This window comes from Podarcis gaigeae (genome assembly GCF_964106915.1).
Source record: "Podarcis gaigeae genome assembly, chromosome: 11".
Classification (NCBI taxonomy): domain Eukaryota; kingdom Metazoa; phylum Chordata; class Lepidosauria; order Squamata; family Lacertidae; genus Podarcis; species Podarcis gaigeae.
The window spans coordinates 36,679,593-36,694,060 of NC_139687.1; the positions used below are offsets into that span (position 1 = coordinate 36,679,593).

Below are 14,468 nucleotides of genomic sequence, written 5' to 3' on the forward strand. Positions count from 1 at the left end.
TGTTTAGTTTAGTTTTGCCCTACGTGGAGCTCAAACCCACAAGATTAAGAGACTCATGCTTTACTGACTGAGCTATCCTAATCATATCCTCATGTCCAGTTGTTGTGTGATTTCTTTGTTTCTTCTGGACCTTGGTTTTGAGAGGTCAAATGATTTTGTTTTCTCTGTCTTTTCTCTGAAGGCAGAAAAGTAATGCAAATCCATCAGGCCCAAAATGTACATGATGTCAAACCATTTTAATTGTTTTTCTTTTCAATAATGTTTTTCCATGTAACAATACAACAACAGAAATAGAGTAGATGAAATAAATTTCTCTCTTCCTTAAAGGGCACATATTTCCATGTGTCACATGGTATTCTGTTCTTAGCCACTTCTCATACCCTTACTTCTACAGTACTGCTCTCAGTACATAGTGGGGTAAGCTGTTACACAGGTTCTATATCCTTACACAACATGGCTATGACTTCTCCATTAAACACTTAACCCACCAGAAAGCAACACTGTTTAAGGGAGAGGGGTTAAGAACTGCTTCATAGCTGCAGCATTAAAAGAATTAACTACAGAATGGGCAGCTATTATCAAGGCATTTTTTAAGCGACCAAAGCAGTGACTAAGCTGTCAGACATGGCTAAAATGGCAAATATGGCTATAAACATGGGGTTGAAATACCAATCAAGTCTATCGGGGGGAAAGCTGAAAACATGAAGGATTTAAAAAACAGGAATCACAATTTGGATATTAGAATCTATAGGATCTCAGAATTAGAAAGCAAGAGAGAATGATAGTCTTAATAACACAGTGATTTACATAGCTTCTTTGAGACCCACCTTCTTTTGAGACTTATTTTGAGAGCACACCTAAATGCTACAGCAATTAAAAATTGCAAAGTCTTGAAATGTGTTGTCAGATTTCCTCTGTACTCCCTTACAGAAAAGATATATCAAGATCTCCACAACTTTCACTCTCTTGTATGCAAAGGAGAATAAGTTCAGGTGTTTCAGGACCTTTATGCTAAAACACTAAGATTCCACATAAAGTGCTTAAACTGTATACAAAGCAGCCCAGGCTGGTGTAGACTGTATACAGATGTGTGTTTCTGAATACTGTTGTACTTCTGTAAGATACGTTCTGTATTACAAATCATAAGGAAAAATGCTCTCTGGGCTTGTTTTTTTGTTTTTATTTGTAATTTGTATTGTGGATTTTACAACTTTCAAAAATGGTTTCAAAAAAAGGTACAGATCATTTGAGCACATCATCATTCCTAACACTACTTTAGGAAATACATTTTACTAATGTCTGACCATTTATGTTAACAATGGACCCAAAGTATACATTGATTTTTCACTACTCTATCTAGGCTTCTAACTTTATTGACTCAAGTACCGAACGTGCTTCTTTATATTCTTCAGCTTCTTCCAACTCTTTTTCATTTTCCTGAAATTAAACAAAGCACACTTTTCACTATTTTAAAAATTATTAAAGCTTAAAACTATTTGTTTACATTGATATGTGTCATGAAGGAGGCTTTAGCACTTCAGTTCCCAACATATAGGGTGATATTCAATGTAAGTCATACCCAGACTGAGTGCATGGATTTCAGTGGGTCTATTCTGAGTAACACTGGATATTACTCAGTATCCAGTTTGGATTGCAATGAGCCCAGCTTTCTGCAGAGCCCACAATTGGAAGTATTCCAGATAATCAAGTGAAGAATCCTAGAGATTGAATTCCAAACCCTTTGCAGTACAGCCCATAAAACCTGTTCCCCATTGGGGTTGGGAATTCCACTCTTGTTTGGCCAGGACACTCCATATTTACACCAGCTTTATGATTCCCACCTACACAGAGCTCTTTCCCTGGCGATTTAACATCTTACCACCTGCAATTTTGCAAGATAGATTCTCAAAAATCCCATACTCTGAAAGATAATGTCCTTGTGGCACAAAACAGGTCGAATCCATCACACACATTTTATTTTACTGCCCATTTTATGCAAAAATATATGATAAGTATTTGGCCCCCTTGCTGAAGAAAAGGAGTTATTGCACTGACTCTTCCAGGGTGTCTTATCTGCTGAACAATTGTAGTAATGATGTTGTGGAGAATGTGGCAAGATTTTTGAGTGACACTATGAAATTATGTCACCATAGGTCCTAAAAGCCATTTTTGTACCTCACTGGACAGTTTTATCCTAAAGTATCTCCTACTATGTTTTGTTAATTGTGTTGTATTCTGATCCATGTATACAATGCACTTTTTCTATGCCAATAAAGATTGATTGATTGATAGATACTCCATATCAGCAGCAGAACATGACATAATACCCAGTTTATTAGGTTCAATTGACAGTCATAGGATAGTGAATTGGTAAAGGGTGATATAGTAATGAGCTACGGTGCTTACCTCTCACTGCATAGGCCCAATTTTGAAAACACACTGACCTTTAATAAATCATTTTTGGCCCACTGAAATCCAATCTTTAGCTTTTAATCATAAATCCACACAATCTTGCAAAGAAGTGTTCCCATTTAAAGTGCTAGCATGAATCCCAAAGGAAAGAAGTACTCAGCTCCTGCTTGATTAGCATAGAAAAGTCAAAACATGGATAATCAGTCACAAACAATAGTAAAATCTGAAAGCTTTGTTATCACATTCATTGCCGGAGCAAGGAAGATGTTTCTATTGCCCTGGTGCTCCAGCAGATGACAATCTCTCCAGCAGATGCCAATACTGTCCCCTCCTGAGGGGGATAGAGACAATATTACATATGACATGGGAATACCTGGTACTGGGATAATAGCTTCATGGATGCACAGAAAACTGAGACGGTGCTAAAAAAAAACATGCTAAAGAGCAGAAAACTACAAGAAGGAATCAACTGGAGGGAATAATGCATTGTTTCAGTTGTCTCTATACTAATGCACGGAGTATGGAAAACAAGCAAGTTGAATTTGAGCTATTAATACAGGTTGGCAAATATTATCTAAAAGGCATTATGGAAACATGGTGGGGTGACCGGAATGTATAAATTAAGGGTCTATTCAAAAGGAATAGGTCAAACAGGAAGGAAGGAGGAGCAGCATTAAATGTAATGGATGTGTACACTTGTGAAGAGATCCATGACTTGAGCATGGAAGGATGATTTGAGAGTATATGTTGGAGAAAGAAACAACAGTAACCTTACTGTGGGTGTCTGCTATAGACCTCCAAGCTAGACTAAAGACTTGGAAGATGCTTTCCTAGAGCAGATTACCAAACAGTAAAAAAGGAGAGATGCAGTAGTTGTGTGAGACTTAAATTACCTATATTTGTATTGTATCACAATTTCAAGTATTTTTTCCCTTTTATTTTTCATTTTTTTCTGTTCATTTACTTTATTTTCTCACTGAATTTTTTCAATAAAATATAAATATTTAGGCTTGCAAGAGAGGTTTAAAATAATTTTAAACAGTTTATTTGGCTACATTCAAAGCAAGGGGAACACCATAGAAATAATAGGTCCTCTGCATGGAGAAGATGAAAGAAATGCTGTTGGGTGACAGAAAGAAGGCAGAACTGCTCAATTCCTACTTTACCTATGTTTTGGCCCGGAGGAAAGCAACCCAACCTGGTGATACCAGAATAAATGATGCAAGGAGGGAGCTGCAGCCCAAGATAGGTAATGGAACACCTAGCTACTTTGAATGAATAAATATCCAGGGTCTGATGAGCTGTGCTCAAAGGTACTAAAGGAGTTTGCCTCTGTCTATAATTTTAGAGAATTCTTTGGGAACAGGTGAGGTCCCTGGAAGACTGGAAACAGGCAAATGTTGTCCCCCCATCTTCAAGAAGGGGAAAAAAGACCGGTCAGCTTGTCTTCAACACCAGGAAAGGTCCTAGAACAGATAATTCAACAGCTGGTCTGTGAACACTTAGAAAAGGATGCCATGATTACTAAGACCCAGCATGGGTTTCTCAAAAAAAAAAAGACCCACTGTTGTTCAATGTCTTTCAAAATGACTTGGATAAAGGAATTAAGGGGATGCTCATCAAATCTGCAGATGACACTAAACTACAAGGGATAGCTAATGCCGTAGAAGACAGAATCAGGATTTTAAAAGACCTTAAAAGATTGGAGAACTGAAGCCAAACAAACAAAATGAATTTCAATAGAAACAAATGCAAGGTTCTACACTTAGGCAGGATGAACCAGCTGCAGCGTAAGATGGGGGACACCTGGCTTGCCCATAGCACATGTGAAAAGGAGACCACAAGTTTAACATGAATCAACAGTGTGATGCAGTAGCAAAAAAAGCTAATGCTATTCTAGGCTGCATCAACAGAAGTATAGTGTCCCAATCAAGATAAGTCATAGTACTGCTCTGTTCTGCCTTGATCAGATAAGTATAAATGTAATGGATGTAGAATATAAAATCTACATGAAACAGCTGGGAAAGTTAACCAGGAATTTGGAGTGCAATGCCACCAATATGCAAATGATACTGAACTCCATTTCACTTTTCCATCCAATTCCAAGGAGGTGAAGTTTTGGGAGGCATATAGAAAAGCAACCAAGTAGAAAACCTTCAAAAACAATGTTAGTATGCGTACCAGTGATTCTAATAGCCTAACCTTGGAGCAATCAGTTCAGTCAATGATTAAGATAATGGTTGCTACTCCAAATATTTCTATGGTGTTGTTGTTTTTAGGGGCAAACTAAATCACCTATTTCAAAAAACAGTATGTAATGTGCATTTTTCTTTGGCAGTATTGTGATAGTAAGCACCTGGATTCAACAAAAATGTTGACACCAATACAGACCTAACATGGCTCTTCACTTTATCGTGATATTTAGTTTTAAAGCCCCCTGGCAACTTGCCACAAATCTTAAAGTTAAAGGTAAAGGGTCCCCTGACCATTAGGTCCAGTCATGACCGACTCTAGGGTTGCAGCGCTCATCTCGCTTTACTGGCCGAGGGAGCCGGCGTACAGCTTCCAGGTCATGTGGCCAGCATGACTAAGCCACTTCTGGCAAACCAGAGCAGCACATGGAAACACCGTTTACCTTCCCACCAGAGCGGTACCTATTTATCTACTTGCACTTTGTGCTTTCGAACTGCTAGGTTGGCAGGAGCAGGGACTGAGCAACGGGAGCTCACCCCGTCACGGGGATTCGAACCGCCAACCTTCTGATTGGCAAGTCCTAGGCTCTGTGGTTTAACCCACAGCGCCACCCACGTCCCTGTCACAAATCTTAGCCAAGATTAATGCTATGAAGGTTCAATCTTAAATAAACTTTGAAACCAAGGTCTAAAGCAGATTTCAAATCCTGTTTCGTATGGGCCTAAAGTTGAAGTGGGGAATTATAGAGAGAGAACACTCAGTCCCACTGCATTATTTTTATCCCCCATCCCCTTTGCTTCTTAGGATGATATACATGGTTCTCCCCATCCCCATTTTATCCTCACAGCAACTCTGTGATACGGACACAGAGATGGTGACTAGCCCAAAGATTCACAGCAGAGGAGGAAATTGTTAGGATATTTCCGTTCCACATTAAAAGGGAGCAGGCTGTGTGAGTCACAGAGTCTGCGTATTTCCTGTTTCTCAGGATGTTTATGTTTGCTATTGCTTTCGTTTTCTCTCTCTGCGCCAGAACACGCTAGCAGTCGGTCATGTTTTTCTTTGTTCTGACCAACGCTGAATAAACATTCTAAATGATACTCTCCTGAGTGCAACTTTTGCTGTGTGAATTCTGCTGACAGAGTGTGCATCAGCCCAGGAATGTGGCAATCTATCTCTGGAGCTGGTGCCGCTAATCGGTGATACTGCGTGACCACGGGAGGTCGATGGATCGTCCGGCAGCCGGCTTGGGGGCTAAGATGGACTTTATCTCCCTGGCAGTATCCCAACAGAAATGAACCTGGGATTCCTGAGGCCAAATCTGATACTTGATCTAGGTTTACTTCTACACCAACTCCCAACGTACAGATAAACAGCAGAAATTTAAAGCTGCAAGCTCAAAGAGTTTAAATATTAATTAACTATAGCTGTAGTTGATTCATTGCTAGGGCAAATTTTAATTTTTGTACCTTAAAGTTAGCAGGCATGTTTTGCAGGGGGGCAGGTTTTTGTTTGGATTGGTTACTCTAACAGAAAATAAACAAATATTAAATATGTCTTTTCCTTCAAGCAAGTGGCAGGTTTGGTTTAGGTTCTCAAAGTTCCTTCAGTATTCCTGAAATGAATATTTGTTAAAGTTTTGGTAGCAATGAGACATATGCATGATCAAACAATTGATTATCTACCTTTTAGCTTGATCTATCAACTAAAAATATTCAGTTTAAAGCTCTACAAAATGTTATTTCTTTTGTACTTACTAATAGCTGAGCAAGATCTGCATGTGCAGCTTCTAATCTGCGTTGGCAATCAGGAATCATCATTCGAGATTCTTGCAAGACCTCAATCTGCAAAATGGAAGTTCATTAAGTATATGAACTATTCAATTTTAGTGTACAACTCTACTGTTTAAGTTAGCTGCTTAAAATAATGCAAACCTATTGAAGTTACTCTATACAGAATAATTTTTTTAAAGTACACAGGAATACTTTTTAAAACCAAAGCAAGATCTGCTAAAAAGCTTTCCATGAAATATTTGTTTTTAAAAACTATTTAATTTAAACTATTTCCCCTGCTGTCAAAAACAGCTTCGTCCAAAATGGGATCAGCTGGTTATATAAATATCTCCTGCATCTTTTTGGTAATAAATAAAAACAGTGTTCAGATAATACCACACAGAGATAATTACTGCATGAAAAAAGTTATTGAGTTATTGATCACATTGTATGCTCACTGCAGGAGGTTCTGACTAAAAGACAAAGGTAAAGTAAAATGAAAACCAAAGACCAGCAGGCTCATATTTTTGATGCTTATCATGCATAAAAAGTTATTACTCATTCTTGGGCTTCATTTTAGGAGAGAGATTATTCTCACCATGCTTTTTGAACAAAATTACTGGTCTGGCACCCCACTGAATTTGAACATCTTGCATACATCTACAGAAAACAATTTTGTAATTGCATACAAAATCATGGAATATTTTTAACCCTCAAAATCATGCACTGAAAATGTGGTGTAAACAGCTAATTCTATCATGTATCCAGCTTGGATAGAAATGAAAATTAATTAACAATTATATGAATTTTAAGCCCTCACATGATTGTATTTAAGCAAAAGTATTAACAGAATCCAGTGTGTGCAACTGCAAGCACCTGTAGTCATGAAAAAAATATGTCCACAATTTGGCTGACACATAGACAGAGTATATGTTCTGTCTTCAGAAAACAACCAACTCCAGTGACCAGAAGCTCCCATTCTGAATTTATTTTATAATGTTGTCGCTTCTTTCAACCTATAAAGCACTGTGGTACCAAAAGGAATTAAAAGTAGCTTCTTAATAGCCACTAGACCAAGGCATCTCAAACAATGTCCCATTGAGCTTCCAACTATGAAACCCAGAACAGATTTCAAGGTCCACATGTAATTGTGGACCAAAGTATGCAAAATGTAAGAGATCCATGATCAGAATTATCTGTTTTTCTTTCTTTCTACACAACCACTTTCAATGCTGGGGATGCAACAGTGGCAGATGGGGTTCTTCCTACACTATTTGTGGATTTCACTAGAAAGATAGAGCACGTAAACTAAAAGGGGGAGAGCAAATTGGGGAGCACTTTATGTCCATGGTATTGAATCTAAATGTCTCTTAGCAAACTATCATTAAAATAGCATAATAGCTTCTCATGATGATGCAGCAATTTAGTTAAGGGGTGTTAACATTCGGTATGTTTTAAAAACAACAACCATAACTCTAAGAGGCTTTCAGTTAAAAGAAATGATGCATGCATAAGGGATCAGGGATCTAAAAGACCTCGTGTGTATCAACTTAAGGGCAATTAAAAGACCACAGAGTCCATGTTTATATAGTTATACAACAGCACCAGGACAGTCTGCACGATTCCAATAGAATGTCTAAGATACCCTATAATCCATAAAAGTGATGGTCACTGTAACTTAAGGCAAATCAGTTTCTACAGACTAGAAATTATTTATTTATTTATTTATTAAATTTAAATACTGCCCTCCATTCGAAGGTCACAGGCTGATTCACAACATGAAAATACAGAATGAGAACACAAAATATACATAATAAAACAAAAACAAACCAATGACCTCCCTCCCAAAAACACATTTAAAAGGACATAGAATGTTAATCAGCCAAAGGCTTGATTATAGAGAAATGTTTTTGCTTGTTTCCTAACGGTATCTAATAAAGGCACCAGGCAAACCTCCTGCGGTGAGTACCCCAGAAACGGGGAGAGAGCCACTGCAGAAAAGGTCCATTCTCATGTTGCCACCCACCAGAGCTCTTGTTGAGGTGGCACACAAAGAAAGGCTTCATACAATGATTGGCTTCAGATTATGATTGCCAGGTTTGCTCTGGTTCATCTGTTTAAGGCTTTATAGGTCAAGAGCAGCCGTTTGAATTGGGCCCGGAAACTAACTGGAAGCCAGTGCAGTAGGCTCAGTGTAGCAGTAATGTGCTCAAACTGTCTTGCCCTGATGGTCAATCTGCCCCCTGAATGTTGCACCAGATGAAGTTTCCAAACCTTCTTCAGAGGCAGTCTTACATATAACACATTGCAGTACAGTGGTACCTCAGGTTACATACGCTTCAGGTTACATACACTTCAGGTTACAGACTCCGTTAACCCAGAAATAGTGCTTCAGGTTAAGAACTTTGATTCAGGATGAGAACAGAAATCGTGCTCCAGTGGCGCGGTGGCAGCAGGAGGCCCCATTAGCTAAAGTGGTGCTTCAGGTTAAGAACAGTTTCAGGTTAAGAATGGACCTCCGGAACGAATTAAGTACTTAATCTGAGGTACCACTGTAATCTAGCCTAGAGGTTACCACAGCATAGACAACAGAAATTAGGCTATGCTTCTTTGGAAAGGGGTGCACCTGGGCCACTAACCCAAGCTGACAGAAGGCACTCCACACCACCAAGACCACCTGAACCTCAAGCGACAAGCAATGGATCCAGAAGTACCTCTAACCTATATAAACACACCTTTAGAGAGGGTGTAACCCAATCAAGAGCAGGCAACCTCCCAGTTATCTGGTCTAGGGAACCACCTACTATGAGTACCTCACTCTCAACTGGATTGAGCTTCAGTTTGTTGGCTCTCATCCAGTCCATTACAGAAGCAAGACAGCAGTCCAGTGCATCCACTGTAACACAGGCAGATGTAAAGTAGAAGTAGAGCTGTGTGCCATTAGCATATGCTGATAGCATACAGTGGTACCTTGGGTTACAGATGCTTCAGGTTACAGACGCTTCAGGTTACAGACTCTGCTAACCCAGAAATAGTACCTTGGGTTAAGAACTTTGTTTCAAGATGAGAACATAAATCGCACAGCGGCAGCGAGAGGCCTCATTAGCTAAAGTGGTACCTCAGGTTAAGAACAGTTTCAGGTTCAGAACGGACCTCCAGAATGAATTAAGTTCTTAACCTGTACCACTGTACTCCAAAACTCCGGATGATCCCACTCAGCAGTTTCATGTAGATGTTGGGGGATAAAATTGAACCCTGAGGAACCCAACACTGAAGGCTTCAAAGGGTTGAAGAGCAGTCTCCAAGCATCACCCTCTGGAAACAACTATCCAAGTAGGACTGGAACCACTGCAAAGCAGTGCCACCTACCCATCCACATCCTCAAGCTTTACTAACTAAAACTCAGAACAGGACTGAACCAAGCTCTGGACACCCCTTAAGATTCATTTGCTGTGGATATAAGCGATCTTATCCTCAAAAAGTTTTGCAACCAAGTCACAGTTACCATCAGTTTTGCCACCTCTTTCAGGTCAGATGGTACGAAGCCCTGCACTAACCAGAAAAGCTCTGCTGGACAGCACAATGAGGATGCAATGGGGGCAGCAAAGTATGCCTTCTTTGGTGCCTTTACTGCCACTAGGTAGGCTCAATGATGAGCCCTCACCAGTATTTGACTGCATTCAATCAGAGATTTCTTCTAGCTGTTTCCTTGCCCTATGCTTTGGAGTATACTAGGAAACCAAACAGACTACACATTTGTAGGGTGCTCAGGGGCAATCATGTCAATGGCCCAAGCCATTTGCATGTTCCTGAGGTTCCTGAGCCAGGGCTTTGGCAGGAGTGCCACTCATAGAATCTAAAAATTTCCCCAGAGTCCTCTGGAAACTCATTAGATCCATCAGCCTCTAAGGGCACACCACCCTAATAGGTTCTCCATCTCTGCAAAGGGGAAAGGGTGCTGAAAGTCTAAACCTCAACAGGAACTTATATTACTATGATAAGGGACTGATGTCACTATCCCCCACCCTTTCAGATCACCCTCTTTCTGTCCAGTTGAGAAAACAAGGTCCAGATTGTGGCCTGCCAATGCATTGGGCTAGTGTCATGTTGGGACAGGCTCTATGAAGTCCTGAAAAGATTGCCAGGAAAGAGATGGAATATCTACAGACTACAGCAACACCCACCCCCCAAAACAAATGCTCAAGTCTGTCCTGATGCTGCATCAACTCCACCCTGCTCACCTACCCAGGTCTCAGTGAAACAGACTAGATCAACCTCCTCATTCATAATCAGATCATGGATGAGGGAAGCCTTACTCAGAGCTGACCCGCCTTTCAGCAACAGCATCATCTGCAGACCCAAGGGCTGACTGATAGGACAACTGCAATTCCACAGGTTGGAGGAGGGGCTGGCACATGGCATAGTCACTAACTGCCAGTGCCATGCACTGTGTGGGAAGGCAACATTTCTAATCCTTGAAACTTCTTACAGAGCACCAATGACCAGTTATTTCACCCCAATGCTTATTTCGTTACTATTTCTGCAAACCATTAATATTTCTATAATTAACTATGTAGGCAATCATTTTTACACCCAAAGTGAAGATACACAGTCCAGACTGCAGACAGGTGAGAGGAAGTTTAACTCCTTTCCCTGGGGCCTCAACTTGGAGACTTCTAGTATAGCACTAAATATTCTTTTTATATGTCCACAAAAACACAAATTTGAAACATTTTTTTTTAAAAAAAACCTACACATAATACTTTTCAGTTAAAAATAACAACTGATAACATATTCATGAACTATGAAGTTGTTTACCTGTTTTTTAATGGCATAATTTTCAGAATCTTCAGCTTTCATTTTCTCAATCTTTTCTTCTTGCTGTTTTGCTTCTTTTTCATACATAACCTTTTCTTTTGCCAAGCTGCATACAAAAATAATGAATTAACTTTTCCATTGTAAAAGCTAAGTTACACACATAGAATAATTTCAAAATATCATCATCATTCCATGTTCTATTATTCATTACATTTTATTTTAATTGTATATTGATACACCATATATAGCTTGGAATTCAAAGATCTGCTCAGGCACAAGAGCAAGGCTTGATCAGTACAATGCTGGCTTTTATTTCTATTGAAAAGCTGCCATATATGTCCTATCATAGACTGCTTTTAAATAATCCTCAGTTTTAAAAAAAAAAGTTCACCACACAGCATGGGGATCTGTTAAAGTCTGAAGCCCACTTTGTCTCCTGTGGCAATTATTCGGATGCCAGCCATTGTTTTCCTATCTGATATTCCTCACTTCCACATACTCCAAATGCAGAATATGGATTTTTGGATTTGACTGAAAGTATCTAGCAGCCACAACTGAAATAATGCTTGTTTGCAGATCTTGAAGTTTAGAGGAAGTGGTCTTCTACTAGTGATTGTACGTAGAGCCCTTTTTGGTCATTCAGGCTCACAGCTTTGGTGTGATCTAAATTCACTGCTGAACCTAGTTGCCCAGGTTATAACAGTGACCAGAAGACTTTCCACCAACTTTACCTAGTAAAACTGCATCTTGGTTGACCTTGCAACAATAATATGTATCTTTTAGTTTTGAGGCTTGATTACAGTCATACCTCAGGTTGAAGGAGCTTCGGGATGAGTATTTTCGGGTTGCGCGCTGTGATGACCTGGAAGTAACGGAGCGCATTACTTCCGGGTTTCGTCACATGCGTAGATGGTCAAAATGACGTCACGCGCATGCGCGCAAACAGCGAATCGTGACCCGCGCATGCACAGACGCAGGTTGTGTTCGCTTCAGGATGCGAACAGGGCTCCGGAATGGATCCAGTTCGCATACAGAGGTACAACTGTACCTATGTGCTCTGGTATGTACTGTACTTATGTGCTCCTTTCCCTGAGGACAGTCAAAGTGATGTGGCATATTTTTAATGGAGGATGGCAAGCAGGAACACACATAGTAGAATTCCAGGGTCTGTCCTAGTCTTTCATACTCAATGTGCCAATGACCAAAATACCAAGCTCAAAATGCTTAAGACAATGCCTCCAATCCTAGGTTCAGTCATAGCCTCAATTAGGAGCATCCTCTTCTAACAACACCATCTTTGAGGCAAAGGATATTTTGACAGCTGGTCCTTTTGGAAGGAAGGCCCAATCACACAAGCCCTACCATACATTTCCTACAAGCAATGTATGACTCTTGAATTTCATCTGGTTTTTGATAGCAAGAGGATTGGGGAAGAGAGATATTCCAATATTGTTAAAAATCCAACTCTGCAGAATGGGCTAACTCTATGAGTCTACAACAGTAAATTCTATGTAGACACCAATAGAGGTTATTCACTGAAACATGATAATGAAAACAATGTAGTATTGCTGTCTTATTGCTGCCAAATCAAGAGTCATATTTTGCTCAGCATACCATCATGAAGTCCCTCTTTATAAAAATTGATTCTTTAGGAATTCAGAAAGGATATATCCACCATGTATACATCATTTCTGAATCTCCCAATATCTGATGCTAGAGTAGTGCAAATCTTTATGTGTATTGACATAAACAGTTCACATTACTGATTATTGATCAGATAATTCTAATTCAATCCTACTGTGAGCAATTACTGAAGTTCAGAAGTGTGTTAAAGTATTAGCATCACAATAAAATTGCTGACTTGAATTTAAGAAACTAAATTTTAGCCTCAATACTTGATTCTGGTTTTAGAACAGGATTGCCTTCAACCAACTTCTTTTGTCTGTTGTTGTATTTTCTCTCCAAAATAAATTCTGATTATCATAAAAAGCAAAACTACAAATACTAGAACTAAGAGAAACAATCTGTAGCTTAAATATAGAGGTTGCTGTACTTTCTACACAACACATACTAAGGTTAAATTTCATTTAACAATTAAAAATAATGCCAAATAAATCAAATGATAATGCCAAATAAATCAAAACTAGAATACACCAGACTTGAAAAAAGACAATGGATCCAATTACTCTTGAAAAACTAGAAATGTTTTCTTTTAAAATTTTGCCACTTACAAAGAGTTTTTTAAAAAGTAATTTCATGTCATGACCACAAAGTTTAAGGTTTTTATTCATTATTACCTTGTTTTATCAGCAAAGTTATGACAAACTGAACAATTTCTACCAACTTCCTCAATTCACCACAAGCTTTTGTGCTTCCACACCTGTTGTCCTCCTATGTTCCTTGAATCCAAACTACACAACAGTGACAAGAACATATATAAATCCAGATTTTCCAAGCCTTCCCTAATACAACCAAAATAAAATACACAAACTGTTAATGTACTTTGCAAAATATGTTCAAAAATTCAGGTTTTTGATTGCAAGCATGGGGAATGATCAAGCCAAACAAACAGTAAAGACCAAGGAATTTCAATAGGAAGGAAGTATGTAATTAAATTAGTGATTTAAAAATGGGATTTAACTGTTTTAACTCTAGCACCGAGTGTAACTTTTAGGGGAGAGATTCAGACCTCTTAATTACAGGATTACACCTCTTAATTAGCCATTAAGATGTAGTTTCTTAAACATACAAAGTTTATATTACATTTTAAAAGTTAATTAGAAAAAAAGAATAAAATATAAATGTTTAAATTCTGAATATTATTTTAATGTAACTTCACACATTTGTTCGGATGTTAGTTCAGTTAGTAATATTAATAGTGTGCATTAGTGTTTGGAATGAAACTTGTTTTTTCTTCCTTAAAAACTAAATAATAAAACTGAAAGCAAGATACATTCCACAACCTGAGTGAGACTCAATACACACAGTGTTCTGTTCTGGCCTTCATACATTAAGTAAAAGTGCTTAGTCGCTCTCTGAAATCAGAGTTATCAGTCACATAGAGCTTTATTCGCAAAATACAACATCGCAAGTCCTTGGCAGAGAACTGTGGATCAAGCTTCTACATAACAAGCAACATCACAGTCAGAGCATCTTGATTCACCATAAATTTCTCATGATGTACACCCACTCCTATTGAATATTTTTTTCTGAATGGGAATTGTTGTCACGTATTCACCTCAGACATGTTCAAAAAATTTTAAATACACAACA

The 14,468-nt window shown here is 38.7% G+C and overlaps 1 protein-coding gene across 1 annotated transcript in view; it reads right to left on the minus strand.

Annotated features, from left to right (window-relative positions):
* Positions 1–217: 217 nt before the first annotated feature.
* The window catches only part of TBCA (tubulin folding cofactor A), a 33,933-nt gene continuing 19,682 nt past the window's right edge, over positions 218–14,468 (minus strand). The window contains exons 2-4 of the mRNA XM_083703736.1: positions 11,196–11,301; positions 6,363–6,449; positions 218–1,437 (exon numbers count right to left, since the gene is read on the minus strand). Coding sequence (XP_083559862.1) covers positions 1,357–1,437; positions 6,363–6,449; positions 11,196–11,301 — 274 coding nt within the window. The 3' untranslated portion in view covers positions 218–1,356. The remainder of the gene's footprint in view (positions 1,438–6,362; positions 6,450–11,195; positions 11,302–14,468) is intronic.